General features: G+C 37.9%; 1 protein-coding gene across 12 annotated transcripts in view; it reads left to right on the forward strand.

Moving 5' to 3' along the window:
- The first annotated feature begins 2,359 nt into the window (after positions 1-2,359).
- KHDRBS2 (KH RNA binding domain containing, signal transduction associated 2) overlaps positions 2,360-19,212 on the forward strand; it is a 598,658-nt gene continuing 581,805 nt past the window's right edge. For 4 of the 12 annotated variants that reach the window (XR_013441225.1, XR_004917482.2, XM_078055182.1 and 1 more), the window contains exon 1: positions 2,367-2,741. Coding sequence is in view for 7 of the 12 variants with exons in the window: in XM_078055182.1 (XP_077911308.1) it covers positions 2,651-2,741 (91 nt within the window). In the remaining 5 variants the exon portion in view is untranslated. Of the gene's footprint in view, positions 2,742-19,212 lie in introns of all 12 variants that reach the window. The other 8 variants (XR_013441226.1, XM_078055183.1, XM_078055185.1 and 5 more) reach the window with 6 other exon arrangements.

The following is a 19,212-nucleotide window of genomic DNA, read 5'->3' on the forward strand; positions in this document are numbered from 1 at the left end:
TGCAGCCAGTAATTACCAGTTCTCTTGTGTATTTAGTTTTATTTGTCTTTCTCCATTAGAAAACAATCTTTATGATGACAGGCTAGGCTCTTTTAGATACTCAATAAACATTTACTGAATGCATACATACATAAATAAAATATTTAATGTACAAAAAGGTAGGCTAAAGCAGTACAATCTGGAGCTAAATGGGGCTAATTAGAGTTGAATTTCAATCTCAACTTTAGCATTAACTAGCTATAAGACTTAAAAATTTTTTTCTTGCAGGGATGCTTGGGTGGCTCAGTCAGTTAAGCGTCTGCCTGTAGCTCAGGTCATGATTGCGGAGTCCCAGGATCCAGTCCAGCATCAGGCTTCCCACTCAGCAGGGAGTCTACTTCTCTCTCTGACCCTCCCCCCCTCATCTCTCTGTCTCTCAAATAAATAAATAAATCTTAAAAAAATTTTTTTTTCTTGCAATGAGAAGTTTTAAGATCTATCCCTTAGCAACTTTTAAATATACAGTATAGTATCATTAACTGTAGTCACCATACTATACGTTACATCCCAAGACTTACTTATTTTATAATTGGAAGTTTCTACCTTTTGACCACCCTCATGCATTTTCCCATCCCTCTATCACAAGATACTTTTATAGGCCTAGAGAAACAACATTATTGGGAGCACAGATTATTTTAAGGTGTTACGTTTTTACATAGGAAAGCTCTTGATTAAAAAAAATCCTAAAGAAATGTGACATTTTTTTCCTACTGTCAAATACCCAAATTATCAGAGTCATGGTTCTCACGGCTTATTTCATGAACTTTTAACAGTCCTATCACATTTGTTGGCCACATATCCCCTCACCATTGGCCCCATTGTAGCATACACTCAACTTCTGAGTGGGATGAACATGGCTGGTGCCAAAGGAGATCATATTTGTTAGTTCTGGGTCACTGAACTTCTCTGCCTTTGCCTTCATTTCCATACCTATAAAACAGAGAAAGCAATACCCATGCCATGTTTTTCAGAATGCTTCTGTGAAGACAAATTGAGATAATGGATGTGAAGACACATGACATTTTAAAAATTAAATAACAAAAAAATGTATCATGCTAAGTACAAAATGCAGGTTCTGGGGAAAAAATAAAAATAAAAGCTGAAGTTTCCAAAAGCAATAAATAAATAAAAATCATATAAGCAAAAATACTTTTCCAACCTTATCTTGAAAAATAAGGAAAAGATTTGAATACAGGAAGAGAACTTGGAAAAGTTTTAGCATGCTATATTTTTAGGAAAATTAGTCCCCATTCTTCTACAGTGAAAACGGTGCTGGAGAGGCAAATTGGAAAATGATTGTTTATGAAAAGAGACGGTGGAAAGATTCTTTTAGAACACTTGAAGCATGCAAGCTGCATTTTCAGGCCCCATTAGTAAGAGAAGGATGGGCACTGCTTCCAGTGTTGGTGATAACCTGGAGGGTTTAACTCTCCTTTAAATAGAGGTGGGATAGATACAAAGTAGCTCAGCAACAGCACCTGGTGAAACACAGTGTCACATCTAAAATAGGGAGAAAGGGGGAAATCAGAGCAACCCTGGTTACCTATTTTCTAGTCTCTTCCTTCTTCCACTTGCCTTCCCAATTCCTTCACAAACTGTAGGTAACTGATTATACTGCTTTTTAGTTTTAAAATTCAGCCCCCTCCCAGAACTTCTCCTATCGGTAGGGATTGGGGGAGGAGGGGTGGATAGGAGGGAAACCAGAAGTAAGTCAATACCATAATGATTGTACACTGCAAGCGTGTTGCTGTACAATATCGCCCCAGAGCCGCTTTGTTTATCAATGAACATCCTACTGCGTCCCCGAGATGTAGGTCAGGCTCATTGGAAATATCAGCCGCCGATCACATGCAGTCTTCATGATATTTCCAGATCGGGTGCGCTGCTGATTCTTGCACACTGGAGTGCGTCTGAGCTGCCTGATGAAGAGGGGACACCTGTACCTTAGGGACGCAGGTGAAGTCCCGTCTACCTTCCTGGTACTTTCCCTGGTGCTTCCTCATTCCCTCAGCCACTCACTCTTCATCTCCATCTCCCCTGCTGCCTTGGACCCAAGCTCCTCTGCTAAACGGGTGCTTTTCCCGCCCTCTCCTTTCTCCGCACCTCAGCAGAAGACAGAGTGCTCCACGCAACTGGGCATGCCTAATAACCAGGGAAAGCTTGGGCTGCAAGAAGAAAGGTTTGCACCTTCTGCGCTCCCCTCCCCTCTGCAGCTGCCTCCTGCCAGTCAGGCGATCCGACGTGCGGCGCGGTCCAATGAGGGGCTGCAGCCTTCGCGGGGGCCCGGCCTCTCGTGGCACCACCACCAATGAGTGGCTGGCGGAGGTGGGACGCGCCCTGTTCCCGCCTCTCCAGTTAAGGCCGCTGGTGTGAGCTGGGGCTCCGCGCGCGAGAGAGGGACGACGGAAGGGACCGGCAGGTGTGGGCGCGGGGCCGGGCAGCCCGACGGCGGGAGTCGCAGCCGCTCGGTGCATGGGCCAGTGAGGACGCGCGGAGATCCCCTCGCCGCGGCGGAGGCGGAGCAGCGCGCGAGCAAGTCGCTGCCCGGCGACCCTGCGTCCGAGCGAGCGGAACCTTGCGCTTCGCCCGGGGACGGTCCGAAGTCCGCGCTATGGAAGAGGAGAAATATTTGCCTGAGCTGATGGCAGAGAAAGATAGCTTGGACCCATCTTTTGTGCATGCATCGCGCCTTTTGGCGGAAGGTAGGACTTGCCCCCACAGATGGGCACAAACCTCTGGCCGCCCTTCTCACCGGAGGCTTGGTTAGGGGAGTGAAGTTGGGGAGGGACGCCTGTCTCCTTCGCAGAAACTGTCCCCCTGAAGATGCTCGCTTCAGAGCTCGGGCGGACAGAGCCCGTTCTTGGGGCAGGCAGCAGTGCTCCTTCTCTACGTCTTAATTTGGGGAAGACCAAAGCTATGAGATGTAATGGCAGTAGTGATGTGACCTGTTAGGATCATTGATGGAGAAACCATAAAGTGTAGCGCGGTCAACAGGGATATTTTCACTTTGCAGAGGAAAGGGAAATCAGCTTGGAAGTAAATGGTGATCAATGTAGTGTTCTAAGAGCTTCTTAGCTACAAATCAGCATTTTTTTTTTTTTTTTTTTGCTGCATTTGGGAAGGGATTTTGATACCCTTTATCTAATTACAGCCTTTCCTATGGAAAGTCTTAGAATTAACCTAGATTAAAACTATGCATGTTCGTCAATGTTTGTGAATGTGGTAAAGGCTAAAGTGCTTATCAAATTATTTGAAGTGTGATGATTGGGTACTCTGAGAGATACTGGCCCCTGGGACCACTCCACAATTGATCAACTGTTTTACCAAGTGTGCATTTTCTTTTGTGTACCTGTAATGTTAAAGGAGATTTCATTCCCAGAGGAACACATATATCTTGTCTTTTGCGTTGCTTTGAAAGATTGTTTAAACACACACACACACACACACAAACTTCTGTATGACAGAAATATTAGCCCAGTTACTCCATTCATCTTGAAATAATGCCATCTATCTGCTAAAGATACAATATCTGTAGTAATCTACACATGCCTTTTTAAAAACAACTCCAGATTTTTTTTTTTTTTTATGAATCCTTCATTAATAATGAATTGCTTCATCATTAAATTGACTACAGTGCAGTTTTGTAGCTTAGGTTGTTATGGACTTACCTATAGCAAAACTAAAAGTGACAACTTCCTCTTCCTTGGCCCTTCAGCATTAAAAGAAATGTTTTCTTTTTTGAGACTTAGTTGTACATGGAAGGAAAAATTGTAATCCTCCATGTAAGATTCAAATAACCACTTGGTTTGTTTAAATATTTTATTTATAGAGTATTTATAACAACAATGCAGTGCAAGGTATTTTTTTGTTTTTGTTTTTGCATACTAAACAATTAAGAAAAGATTTATAATCAAAATCTCGAATGTGTGAAACAGCTAAACTGCTTTTCAGGGAAGAAGTTGATTTTCTAGAGGATTTGGAAAGGTAAAAAGCAATTATGCCTACTACTTTCTTGGTTACTGAATGAAAATAATAGAAATTAAGTTGAAAAGTAAAGTCAATTTAAAAATTAAACTCTCCCTCTAGTTTATTGAAAATAAAGATAATTGCATAAAATAATAGGAATATTGAAAATTAATGAGTTAATAAATGCTTAAGATTGTTCAATATGATTTAAAATGCAATTAAGCTTTCTGAAATCATTTATTTCAATATATATTCCAGAAGTGTCTTTATTACGCTGATAACGTCTTTAAAATGAAAAAAAAAAAAGTTACGAATTGATCATTTTCTCTGACCTGCTAATTGGAGTTCTCTTTGGGACAGCAGGCTCAATGATTAATTCATCAGTCATTGATGAGAAGTTAGTGGAGTTGTTGTACGTTTCAAAACTAAAGAAATGCAGATGAGAAACTCTTAGTAGAGTGCATAAGTATTTCTGCGGCTGGTGAAACAGTCAGAAAAGGCTGTGCCCTTGGTTCCTTAACATTCTATCGTTCCCAGAAACTTGATTTCTTGATACTTAGGAACATGTTTGAATGTACCTTGTAATTTAATTTTTTCCCAGTAGGGGGAAGCATGTCCTGCTTTTGTAAAGAATTAGGAGGAAAAAGCTCCAAAATAGAAAAACATCTAAGTAAGAAACAAAGAGAGGTGTCCAAATTTCAGAGAAATCATAATGTGGAAAAGAGAATGGAGGAGGTGATGATTATAATCTTGGAGTATATAAAAAGATATGCAAAAAAGATGCATAAGGTTTACATTAATTCTTTTTTGTACCTGAAGTTCTTTATGTGTACTTACTGAAGAGTGTAAGGTGAGTGTCCTTTGGAATCTCTAATAAATCTTAATGTACATTTTACATTATAGATCTTTCATTGTTTTTTCAAAGGCCATTTGCCAAGATTTCCAGGTTTTGTTTCAGATCTCTATGGGAGAATATGTTGAGATGATTTTATTTCTCTTACCTGGAAATGCACTGATTGAAGGCAGTGGCTATAAATAAACCTGACATAGATATTCATTTGGAGAGAAGGTGCACACTGAAGTACATTTCAGTCAGTACTGTGCAGACAGTCTCAAGACTGAGTGAGCAATAAAAATGATCCAGATGATTCAGTTCTTCAGAATGATTTTCTGGAAGCTAATATATATATAAGGTCAGTGATGTAAACCAATGAGCTTTCACAGTGATTTATTTTGCATTTTCGATTGGCGATAAATGCAAATCAGCGCTCAACTGCAATTACTTCATAAGGCCATGGCGTTAAAAGTACTATTTTGTTGATTATTTTGTTATTTTTATTGTAATTTGTTTTATTTCACTTGTTTCTGCTATGTGTTTTCAGTAGGTATGAGTCTGTGAAAGCTAAGGGAAGAGCCCATACATTTTATATATTTGATTGTTACTTAGAAAAGGTCTTGAATAATATGGTTTGAAGAGTGCTTATAATATGTTTGATTAATTAAAATAATTTTCCTCCTGTGACTATAATATTGTTTAATTATCCATTTGTTAATGGAAAGTGCTTTTGAATATGATAAAACAGCAAACTCAGCATGATCCTTAAAGTTCCACTCAGCCTCTGAATTTACTTGCCAGATGAAATTAGATGAGGTTATTTATATCTATGCTACTTTTGGGAAGTGCACTAGACTGTGAATCCAGATACCTGGATTTTAATTCCACTTTTGCCTAAACAGAATGTTGATAAACTTCCCTTCCCCCCAAGCCCCGTTTCCTTGTCTCTGAAATTAAGGAATTGAACTAGATGATGTATAGTTTCTTTGTAGTCCCAGACTTAATTAGAATTACAAAGTTCTCTAGTGTGCAAGATTTCCTAACCTGACTTCTTTACAAATATTGGTAGATTCATCATTGTTTTGGTTGACTGATCAAATGAGGAAGTCAAATATTGCCAAATATCCCAACAGTTAAAATGGCTTTTTTATGAGTATTAGGTGCTATTTTAAAATTTGGTTGAAAAGCATGGCCTTCCATCTAGGATTGGCCTTCATGTTTGCAGATTTAGATGAACTTTTAAAACCATGAGAGAAACAGGGAATGATATTTATCACAAATGCTGACTTGCAGTGACTTAACTACATGTAGGTTCTTAGTAAGGATCATTATTTAATTAGGTTGTATTCCTCAAAATATTTTCCACAAAGCATAGAGAGTTCTTAAATTAAGGAAAGGTATTGGTATAATGTCTAAAACTAGCTTCTGATAAAAAAAATAGTAGTCATGTGACTTTCCTTTTGATTAATGCAACCCCTTTTTTCTCCTAATACATTTGGGATAATCTGGTTTGTTTCTTAAATAAAAAATAAAAATTGGCCAAAAAAATAATTTCAAGATATTTTTGATTTTCAATTAGGACACATTTATGATACAGTGGAAAAACTCTGCTTTAGCAAACAAAACACTTGGGACAGAGTGTTGACACTTCTGTCTACTGTGAATTTATGGGATATGTCGTTTATCTCCTCTCTGATTCTCCTTTTCTTCATTTGTAAAACAGGAAAAGTTGTATCTACCACCCATGGTTATTTTAAGGTTAAAAAAATTCTGTTTGTGATAATATAAGCAGTTTTTATACAAACTTAAATAGATTTTTTATACAAATATAAACAGAAATTACACAAATACAAGATGATGCTTTTAAGATTTTCTTTAACATTTTAATGGCATTGTGGACTTGACCTCAACTTGAAGCTTGGCTTTTTAAGAAAATAAGCACTGCCTTTACTCTTTGGATCACTGCTGAGTGAAATTTGAACTTATAGACCAAATTATGAAATAAATTATCTTATGAAAAATTATTCCAATCAGGGTTTTTAAAATATCATGTTCCCTTATGTTTGCAATGGTCACTCTTAGTGTTTTACTTGAGCTTGGTTAGCCCTTGTCCTGTGTCTTTCCAGGGTAATTCCAAACCTCCTCAGACCCCCTCATAAACCCACACGTCCTTCACTCTTGGCAACTGATTTCATCCTCTGTTTTAGTAGGAAATGGATATATCTCTTCTGACGTTTTTCAACCTCCCATCATCTAAAAACCTCCATAATCCTCCTTACTGTCCTTCATTCCCAGATGGTGAAATGTTTTTTTTTTTTGTTCTAGGCTGACTTGTACACCAGTATCCTTGACCCTAATGCTCATCACGTCCTCCAGACTTGTTCCATAGTTCCATCCCTTCTTCATCCCTATCTCCACTTTCCTCCTCCCTCTCCACTTTTATTGCAGCAGCCTGTAATTGATCCAATCTGAATAACTTTAAAAAAATTAAAATATTTTTTTAACTCACCAAAAGTAACCAAAATAATCTCTCTCAATACTCCCTTGTTTCCTTCAAGTTTCCAATAATATTAGTTTTAACTGGCTGCCTCACTTTCTCAGTTAACCTCTTCAAAACTCTTCATTCTGGCTTCTGTCCTCATCATTGTCCTAAAACCAGTGACCTGGTGACCGGATCGTCTCCTAATTGCCAAATCCAATAAAATCTTTCTGACCTCTCATCAGGTCTCTCGGCTGCAGTTTCCACTGTTGGTCTTTTTTTCAATTTCTTGGCTTTCCCCTTGGTTTCCAGGCACTATCATACTTCTGGTTTTACTCTTCTCTGTTTCTTATCATTACCACCCTTTATCTGTCTTCTCTCCTCCCCAGCTATGCTTGCCAGAGTGATTCATTCAAAGTCAAAGTTTGACCATGTCACACTTTTTAATAATATTCTCTTTTGGAAGGCCTCCTCTAACACCAGGCCAGCAGCGGGAAAGGGGGCATTACCTTGACACCTGCAGGTGGAGGTGAAAGTCCAGGTTCCCCGCTAGGCATCCATCCACACCATTCTGGCCAGGAGGGGGAGGCACACCGTGTTACTGCTTCCTACGTGGGGCTCCAGGGACACCAGTGGGGGGGGAAGCCTGACTTCTGCTGGAGCATGAAGAAAATTCCAGCAGAATGAGACCTCTGACACCACCCTGGCTTGGAGGGAGAAGGGCGCCTTGTTACTGTTCATTAAGGGAGAAGTCCAGAATTTCCCCGTGGCCTCCCTGGCCACTGCAGGACACATCCTTACTGTGGGCAGAAGTGAAGTCCCTATTCCTTATCTAGTCTTTTCTGACTCCAGCCAGAGGGGAAAAACGTATCTCTTTACAGTTGGGTGCGGTTGGAAGTCTAGGCTCCTCTACTTAACCTTTCTTGACAGAGGTGAGCATGAGACACTATTTTGTTTTGTTTTTCTTCTTTCTTTCTGTATTATTTGGCTGGAGAAGGATGTTTGTCTAAAAGTTTTCTGTCTTGCTAGGTTGCTCTCTTTCTAGTTCTTGGGCTAGCAGGCTTCTCTTGAGGCTTTTTTTTTTCTTTTTGTCTGCTTCTGTTGACTTTTCTGGTTTGCCAGCTTAAGTACCCATTTTGATGCATCTGAGGCACAAGAAAAGCTACGGAAACTATTCCCATCTCATTCCTGGGTCTTGTGGTACCTAGCCAGCCAGCTTTCTTTTTTCCTCCTTTTGTTACTGAACCCAGAAGTCAGATTTGTGTGTCTGATGCACAGTAAGCCAATCTCTAAGACACCGGGTTTAAAGCAGAGAAACTTTATTCTCAGAAGAGTAGCCCAATGAGAAGGCAGTGGGTTGGTCCAAAATCTGCCTTGTCTTTGTTGAGTCTAAGGACTATGGGGCTAGCCAGGTATGTGTGGGTTAGGACAGATACTGGATGGGCCTTGAAACTTCTTCACAAGGAGAGGCTCAAAATTTTTGAGATTGTGTGCTGTTTTGGACATCAAGGCTCCATTCTGGGGTCCTGGTGCGTTACACTTGTGTTTGCAAAATAGGCGTTATCAAGTAGCCTCCTTCCCTGGTTCCTGTAGGTAGTACTGGAAAAAATTAACAAAGAATAAGGTTAATAATTCTTGCACAGCTGTGGAGGAGTGTGCTTATGTGCAGCGTGTGAGGTTATAATGGAGGTTTACATGAATAAAGAAGCATATACCTGGGCTCACTTTCACAGTGTCTTCTATGTTTATTTCATATATAATATTCAGTCCCTACTCATTTGTGTATTTTAATTTATCTTTATAAAATTATCTTGTGAGGGGCACCTGGGTGGCGCAGTTAAGTGCGTTTGACTCTTGGTTTCAGCTCAGGTTGTGATCTCAGGATTAGGAGATCAAGCCCTGAGGGGGATCTGTGCTCAGTGTAGAGTCTGTGTAAGACTCTCTCTCCCTCTGCCTCACCCCCTCCTTCCCTGGCTCTCAATCTCCCTCTCTCTCTCTCTCTCTCACGTGCGTGCACACGCGCTCTCTCTCTCACATAAATCTTTTTAAAAAATAAATTTTTTTTGTGAATGCCTGTTAAGCATTGTACATTCATATTTCATTGACTAGATATATACAAATGAGCATGACCAGGATAAACCCATCTGGATAATGGGAGCAGTATTTTTCTTTATCTTATTTTCAAAGAGACTTTGTGACAGGGTACATGAAACTGAGAACGAAGTGAGGTCTGATCATTATTCTTAGTTTTTGTTTAAGTATACAATCTAGATTGAAGCTCTTTGTTCCCATAGCAGCTGTAGAAGGGGAAGAAGTTTTAGAGGTAGTTTTTAGAAACCCTTGGGAATAACTTTATCGTATTGCCCACTTTTCTTATACCCTTATTGGTTTGAACAACCTGATTTGATCTCCTTTTTTTGTCTGAATATATAAGAAATGTGTTTTAATTGAAATTATATTCTGACACCAGTTTATTTTTTAAAGCTGTAAACAGAGATTTAATATATTCAGACATTGAAATATGATCCTTTTTCTCACAAAAATGGTTAATTTCAATAAAATAAGTGTGATATGGAAATAGATTTATTAAAAATAATAGCCTACTGTTGATAACTGATTTCACAAATTGTTAGCAAATACCTGTGCTATGTGACTTCTTCATTTTCTCAATATTGTATGTTTTGTTAATAAACATGATTGCATGTTTTATTTGTTAAAAACTTGAGAAGTCATAGCCAAGCATCCTGTTGCTCAATCATTATTAACTATTTTGGGAAACAAGTCATTTGTAGCATATCCTCCATTGCTTACCTTTGTCTCTTGAACACTACTTCCAAAAAGATTTTGCAGTAGAGAGAGGTAATAAACATTTGAGAACACCAGAATGACAAATTTTTAGGCTGTTTACTATAGATACCCTTATAGTTTAGCTACAGTTTGGGGGATGCATCCCATTGGATTAGGATTCTACTACATTTAACCATATAATCACACATGCACTTTAATGTGTGTTGGTACCAGTTGTCTACAGTACATGCTGTTGGTGTTTGAAGAGGTATTAGATGTTTAGTTTATTGGTTTTTGAATAATCTGTGGGAGATTCAATATATACATAAGCTACAAATAGCAGTGCATGGGAAGATCTGCTAGGTTTTACAGACCAATGATATCATGGGGATTCATGACTCTTGTTGGTCATGGTTATCCTAGATTCTTCTTCATCATCGTCATTGCTATCAACATTTATTGGGAGATTACTCCTTTGTCAGGCACTGTACTAGATGTTTTGCGTGCATTACCACAATTAATCCATCCACCAATCCTGTGTGATAGTTATGACCATCATCCTTGTTTTACAAATGAGAAACATGAATAATGAGGGAAGTCAATTTATCTCAAGTCACACAGCAAGTAAGTTGTAAATCTGAACCCCAGGCTGCCTTGCCCAGAGATCATGTGTAACCATTGCACCATACTGCCTCTTATGAAAGAGACACAATTTTAGTCAGGCTTTGAAGGAATATATGCAATAATATGCAAAATATGCTTAGGAGATCAGCATGGTTGTTGCCATTAACTTCTGAAATAGGTTCCTGAATGCAAGTATTGGATGAATTATTTCACAATATTGTTAGATAAGTATAGTATATAAAAGGTTGGTAAATTTATAAATGGGGAAATTTTCCTAAGTACAGAATTGGGTTAAAGATTACTGAGATAGCCTCAATTTTCTGAATGTCTTATATTGACTGTGGTTTCTGAGGGAGTTTGGTGATGAGGTGGCAAGGAACAAGAGAACATTTTCCACTTTTTTTTTTCTTTTTGAATCCAAAAAGTGATTGGAGAACTTTATGTGGTTTGCTGAGGCATTTTTCTTTCCGTGTTTTTTAGAGAACTGCTTACATTTGCCAAATTCTTCTAGGGAGGAAGAACAGCGATAGGTCCTCTCTTGGTGTCTTGAGGCGGTGTTGGTTTTGTTTAAAATTTGGAAGTGGGCAAATTTCACATGTGGTCAGAAACAGATAACTCAGCAACATGGCTTGATTAAAATGTTATCTATAGGTTCCGGGGTTTTAGGATTTAATAACTTTGAAACAGATTGGTTGGTATTATTACACTGTTATCAGAAATGGGACAGTTGATGCCTATTTCCTTTAAAATATTAAAGATTAGGTTTTACTCTTCTAATAGAAAAGCAGAATGAATGTGTTTTCTCTAGAGTGTAGATATTTTTAGCAGGTTTATAGAATTGTATGTCAGAAAATGATGGGCCCTGGCTACAACTCAGAAGAGGGAGCCTCTGTGACAGAAACTCAGTAAAGTGGCTGAAGGAGAAGAAATTTGTTAATTTGAGAATAGAGGAATGACTAAAGTAATAGCTTCTTTTATTGAACTTACACCCGGGCTCAGGCCCTTGTGTTATATCCCAAAGGCAGGTAATACTGTGCCTATGTTATGGGGGAAGATAAAGAGGCAGATTAGAAGGTAGCATACTCAATTTAGTTTTTTTAAGCAGTAAGTCAGAGATTATATAAATGTTCAATTATAATATAAAAGACTGTCAAAAAGCAACCATCAAACATTGAAGCATTGGGCGCCTGGGTGGCTCAGTTGGTTAAGCGACTGCCTTCGGCTCAGGTCATGATCCTGGAGTCCCGGGATCGAGTCCCACATCGGGCTCCCTGCTCGGCGGGGAGTCTGCTTCTCCCTCTGACCCTCCCCCCTCTCATGTGCTCTCTCTTTCATTCTCTCTCTCTCAAATAAATAAATAAAATCTTTAAAAAAAAAAAAATTGAAGCATTAAACAATATTGAAGAATATTACTTGTTTAAGGGAATACCAAGAACATGGTTTGAATAAGTTTTAGAGGCGTTAAATACCTGTTACTATAGAATTTATTATTTTCTTTAAAATAATTTTCTCCAGGAAATTTAAGGAATTTGATTGATTAGAAATTTGATTTACATGCAGCAATACACTCATTGTATGAAACACTATAAAATGCAAACAGTAGATGGATGAATACGTAATAGAATACATTTCTTATATGTTTTTAGGCTTGTAAATATTATTTAAGTGGGAAATTTAAACGAGTGTTAAATTGAATTAAGTACCATCCATGTCTCTAGATAGTCTAAGTTTTTCTTTCTGGAAGGAAAAAAAAAAAGCTAGAAGCTGCCTTTTTATCCATCTAAGATCTGGTGGAAGAGGAGGCCTTTAAGGAATTGTGTGAAGATGAAAGAACATTTGGTGTGCTGAGGCAGATGGCATTTTATTATATGATATTGTTTTGGAATGGACATTGGGATGATATATGGCTGTGCATTAAGCTAGTATTCTGAAATTAGTGAAAGATTGGAAATTATATCATATCCACATAAGGAAAATCTAGTAGAGTAAAGCATTATGATAATTAAAAACCACTTAATGGAATTAGATGGAAGTGATAACTGTTTGGAATAAGTTGCAATAAGCCAAATGGTTTCTCTTTGAGTAAAATAAGTAAAATACGTGTGTGCATGTTAAGCATATACTAGACATAGGTAATCAATGAAAAGCAGTACAGATTTGGTTCACTTGTTTTTTATTATCTGTGCTCTATATTACCATCTGAGACTTATTTAGATTGAGGAGGTAACAAGAGTTATAGGCAATTAAATAAGGGCACCTGGGTGGCTCAGGTCATGATTCTAGGGTCCTGGGATTGAGCCCCACATCGTGTTCCCAGCTCCGCAGGGAGCTTGCTTATCCCTCTGCCTCTGCCTCTCTCTCTCTGTGTGTCTCTCGTGAATAAATAATAGAAAAAAGAGAGTTATAGGCAATTAAATAAATAATTTCCATAGCATCTGCAAAATGCAATGATAAAGTAAATAGATGATGCTTTAGGAGTGCCGGGTAGGGCACCTAAAGGAGTCTACAGAAGTCATCAAAGTCTTCAGTAGACAGGGGCATGTTAGTTGAGCTCTAACAAATAAGTAGCATATGGACAGTATTCAGTGAAGAAGGATCTGGAAATATACCTCCAAAGCCTGAAAAGAAAGAGAACATTTATTTGAATAAGTATAAGTTAAGTGTGATATTGTGATTTATAATAAGAAATACATATTTGGTTTTCTTCCCTGTTTCTGGCACAGAGCTCCTAAAACTTTTGGAATTTCCTGAGTACAGCCATAAAGGTGTCTTTTGTTATGTTAATGAAGTGACTTTTCAAACCCACCTGAGGGTGGGGGCTGGTTGTCAGGAGAACCAGCCCTGTGATTAGAGGGTTATAACTTTCAGTTCCATCCCCACTGACCCTTCCAGAAAGAAAAAGGGGGGCGTAGAATCAATTGCCAGTGGCCAATGATTTATGCATGTAATGAAGTTTCAATAAAAACCCTAAAGGAGTGGATCAGAGAGCTTCCTGGTCGGTGAACTCATGGAAATTTGGGAGAGCACTGAGCTCAGAAGGAGCGTGGAAGCTCCTCGCCCTTTCCCCACACTTTGCCCTATGCATCTCTTCCATCTGGCTGTTCCTGAGTTATATCCTCTGTAATAAACTGGTAATCTAATAACTATGATGTTTTTTGTGAGTTCTGTGAGCTGCTCTAGCAAATTAATCAAACTCGAGGAGGCTATGAGAATTCTGCTTATATACAGTTTGTTGGAAGTGCAGGTAGCAACCTCAATTTGCAACTGGCATCTGAAGTTCAAGGAAGGGATGATTGGAATCCCCAATCTATAACTGATCAGCCCGAAGTACAGGTAACAGCCTGGGCCTGCAACTGGTGTCTGAAGTGGGGAGGGGACAATCTTGTAGGATTGAAACCCTAACCTGTGGAATCTGATATAATCTCTGGTTATAGTGTCAGAATTGCTTGTGCTGTGTGGGAGGGAACTCCCACCCCCACCCCATCACCTCACCTTTGGGATTGGGTCCAGAGATCCAAAAGATTAAGTATATGTGGAAAATACAGTAAAAGAGAAAGCATCAAGAAAAGTGGGTGTAAAGAAAATGATAGAGGCTTAGTACACATATCCTGTAAACTACTGTGTTAAGAAGTTTGGGTTTATGCCAAAAGCAATGGTAAAATCATTTAAAGGTTTTAAAAAGGGCAGGTGTGATATCAGAGTTTCATTTAAAGCATAAGGTGGCTGCAGTATTGGAGAATGGAATCAACAGATATAAGACGTGGGCAGGCCATCAGATAGCTGAAGCAGCAATCCAGGAGAGAAGGTATGGTGACCTGAATTCAGGTGAGAGTGCAGATGTGAAGAAGTGGACATAACTAATAGAAATTTAGCAAGTAAAATATATAAAGGTTCAGAATGTATAGAGGGGATGAAAAGTAAAGGGTGGTCAAGGCTGTGGTCTGGGTTGCTCCTTCGTAATGGTGGTATCAGTTGTGTAAAATGATTTAAAGGTGGTATCAGTTATTAAGATAGGAATTAAAAGGAGGTTAATGCTGAGTTCAGGTGGATATACATACATACATATACATGAAAACGCACTTGAAGAGTTGGGTTTGGAGTAAGATCTGTGCTATCTGTAATGGTTTCATTAGCATATAGGTGACAATTGACCTTGGGAGTAAAAGAGCTCACCTAGGGGGAGAGCATATGGAGTACAACAGGAAGGAGATTTAGGATAAAACCCCAAGGAATGTCAGCATTTAAGGAGAGACAGAAGAAAAGTAGTCTGCAAAGTTGACTAAAAGGGGTTTCCTAGAATATAGGTAGGAAAGATCAAGTAAATTCAGCGCCAGGTAAATAGACTATTGTGATGATGAAGGATTTGGTTAATATTTTCAAGTGCTGCAGTTAGGCTAATTAAAACAAAGATTAAACATTTTTTTAAAATTTAAATTCAAGTTAGTTAACATACAGTGTATTATTAGTTTTAGGGGTAGAATTTAGTGATTCATCACTTATATACAACACCCAGTGCTCATCACAACAAGTGCCCTCCTTAATGCCCATCACCCAGTTACCCCATCCCACCACCCACGTCCCCTTCAGCAACCCTCAGCTGATTCCCTATAGTTAAGAGTCTTTTATGGTTTATTTCCCTCTCTGTTTTTATCTTATTTTTCCTTTCCTTCTCCTATATTTATCTGTTTTGTTTCTTAAATTCCACGTATGAGTGAAATCATATGGTATTTGTCTTTCTCTGACCTATTTTGCTTAGCATTAGTACACTCTAGTTCTATCTATGTCATTGCAAATGGCAAGATTTCATTCTTTTTGATGGCTGAATAATATTCCATTATATATATGTGATATATATATCACATAATTATCCCCTTATCCATCGGTGGACATCTGGGCTCTTTCCATATTTTGGCTATTGTGGACATTGCTACATACATTTCTAATGGATTTGGCAAAGAAGAACAAATCGAGAGATTTGGAGAAAATCTCAACTTTCTTCAGGTTGAGTACTGAATAGTAAGGCTACGAGAGAATGAGGCTGGAAAACTCTTTGAAGAACTTTGACTTCATAGAGGAGGAGAGCGAGGAGTAATTTGTTAAACTATAAGAAATAAAAAATATTTAATCATTTTAACCTAAAAACAGCAATTTTATATGGTTTAACATATATGGGTGAGAGAGGCATTTAAGTGTAGGGGTTAAGAGCATAGATGCTGGAACTAGACTCCCTAGGTTCCAATTTTATTCTTATAGTTAAAGATCTGTATTATTTTGGGTGAGTTTCTTTCACCTCTATATGCCTCTTTTCCTCATGTGTAAAATAAAGACACTAATAGTTCTAAACTAACAAGACAATGACAGCCAGGCATTATTGTTTCTTTTGCTCACTTTAAATTACAGTGTGATTCCTAGACTGCTCCATCATCTCTGTTTTCCAATCCCTCTGCTTCCACCTTGCTCCCTTTCTTAGCGCTATATGGAACATCCTTATACAAAACTACATCTCATATCATAAAATTGTCAAATTAATCCCTACTCTTTTTCTCAGACTGTCTTTAAACTTGAGTCTTCCTTATCCCAAATCCATTGCATGCACCTACTTTTTCCTTTGACGGTTCTTATTGACTTGTTGGCATATACAACTTTGTTGACCATTGCCACTTTCTTGATATACTTTCCCCCTTGAATTTGTGATTCTACCATCAATATAGGAATTTACCACTTTTGTTCTAATCAGTGAAGCTATGATGCACCATGAGCATGAAATAGGTGCCAAATCTACTGTACTCTTAGATCCTTAAAGCTTGTACTATGAACATTTCTCCATACTGAGTGACATTATAATGTGAAAAGATACATGGCGTTTGTTTCAGGACCAGAGGAAATACTATGTTGGACCTGAAAGAAAACATGTGCTTATGCAAAATTTTAATTATATGTTTTAAGGTTAAACATTCCTTTTGAAACATTTATTGTGTGTGTGTTTATATGGTATTTCTTACTCTGGAATGTGGTAAAACATGTTTGAGAGCTACTATTATAAGTAGGAAGGACACATTAAGTGAAGTCAAAATACTAGTGGTTGAGTCCCAGATCTGCTACTTGGTTGTTTTGTGACTGTGGGCAAATTTCTAAATCTCTTTGAACCTGTATTTCCTCATCTACTAAATAGGCAGGCTCTTGTCGATGCTATCATAGATCAACCAATCATCTCATGAATCCTATGCAAGGGTATGTGCAGTATTTATCCAATGGCAGAAATCAATAAAGACTCTTTCCTTTACTCCACTTTGCCTGGTTTGATTACTTTAAAAAAATTGAGGCAAATTTTATGAACAGTGAAATACAGTTTTTAGGTATACAATTTGATGACTTTTGATAATTGTATAATCTTGTGTAAGCAGTACTCTCGGCATAATGGAGAACATTTCCATCAGCCCAGAGACTTTCCTTATCGCCCCTTCCCATTAATCTTCATTTCCTTTGCCAACCACTATTCTGTTTTCTACTGTCATAGATTACTTTGACTCTTCTTCAACTTTATATAAATGGAATAATAGACTATGTACACTTCCTTCTTAAGATCAGTGTATGTTTGAAAGTAAGCCATCCATGTTTTTGCACTTATCAATAATTACATTTGTTTCTTGCTGAGTAGTGTTCCATTGTATAAATGTCACAATTTGTTTATCCAGTCTCTTGTGGATGGACATTTGGGCTGTTTTCAGTGTTACTGTATTATGAATAAGCTGCTACAAATGTTCCTGTGCAATATTTTTGTGAACATATGTTCTCTTTACTTGGAGTGGGATTGCAGGGTCTTGGAACGTATATATGTAGTTAGCCTTGTATTATATGGTATTGCCAAATAGTGTGCTAAAGTGATTGAACTATTTCACCTCCCATCAGTGATGTATGGAAGCTCTGGTTGTTCCACCTCTTGCTAACATTTGAAGTTCTCAGTCTTTTTAACAACAGTTATTCTAGTGGTTTTGGGTGCTAACTTAACTGTGGTTTTCGTTTGCATTTCCTTGATGATTAATGATGCTGAGCATGTTTTCATGTACCTTTTGCCATTTGTATGTATTCTCTTATTTGAAACAATTGGTTAGAATGTTGACAAATTTTATTTGGATTATTGATCTTTTTTTTTTTAAAGATTTTATTTATTTGTTTATTTGACAGAGATAGTGAGAGCAGGAACACAAGCAGGGGGAGTGGGAGAGGGAGAAGCAGACTCCCTGCAGAGCAGGGAGCCCAATGCGGGGCTCGATCCCAGGACCCTGGGATCATGACCTGAGCTGAAGGCAGACGCTTAACCGACTGAGCCAACCAGGCTTCCCTGGATTATTGATCTTTTTATTGTTGTGGGAGTCATCTGTATGTTCTGGATTTGCATCCTTTGTTAAATGTATGTACTGCAAATATTTTCTCCCAATATGTGGCTTAGCTTTTAATTTTAAGTGTCTTTTGAAAAGCAGAAGTTATTAATTTCTCCTGAAGTCTGATTTATTATTTATCATTTTTTTCTTTATACTTAGTGTTGTTTGTGTCCCCACAAAGAAATCTTTGCCTATCTCAAGGTCCCAAAGATCTTCTCAGTATTTTCTTCTAGAAACTTTATGGTTTTAACCTTTAAGTAGAAGTAGAAGTAATTTTTCTATATGGTGTCAAGATAGGGTCAAAGTGCTTCTTTTTTTTTTTTTTTTTTAAGATTTGGATACCCAGTTGTTTTAGTATCACTTGCTGAAAAAGCTTTTCCTCTGTTCATTGTTGTGTTTAAATGTTTGAAGATAGAGTGTAAATAGGATGACTATATAGTGCTTAAATGCATGAAATATAGAAAAATAAAGATCATAGTGTTTTAAGTATGTGAGCTGCCTTACAATATGGACCCTCCATGTGTCTATTCCAATACAAAAAGAAATGACTGCCTTAGAATTATTAAGCATGACATGTGTTTATACTCTGCTTTAAAATGATATGAAACTATATGAAATTTTTGCCTTTTCCTCAGAATTTAGAACATAATCCTTGAAGAAAATATGAATACACTTTTCTTATTATACTTGAGAAGACTAGCCAGCCATCTTAGAGGCCTTGGTGTTTACTGAATCTGACAAGTATCGCATTCCACCAATAAAGATGTGATAGCTATTAAAACTTGAGCAGTCACACTGTCCTGAGTTGCAAAGTAGGTTCTAGTATGACAAAACAGTTGGGAATAGTGCACACATTAAACATTTCTTTAAAAAAGACCATATAATTTTAGGTAATAGGTTATGTGTTTTTCTATTTTTTCAAGAAAAGAGCATATTGTACTGAAACAATATATTGTACAGAACGGACAACCTTACCCTGGGTGAAAAAGATACACTTTAGACGAACAATGGAGACCTACATCTACATCCACAGTGATAGCTCTTTTATTATCTCTTGATCTTCAATGGCATATTAACTGCCAGCATTGCTATCACCCTGA

This window comes from Halichoerus grypus, chromosome 9 (genome assembly GCF_964656455.1).
Source record: "Halichoerus grypus chromosome 9, mHalGry1.hap1.1, whole genome shotgun sequence".
NCBI lineage: Eukaryota > Metazoa > Chordata > Mammalia > Carnivora > Phocidae > Halichoerus > Halichoerus grypus.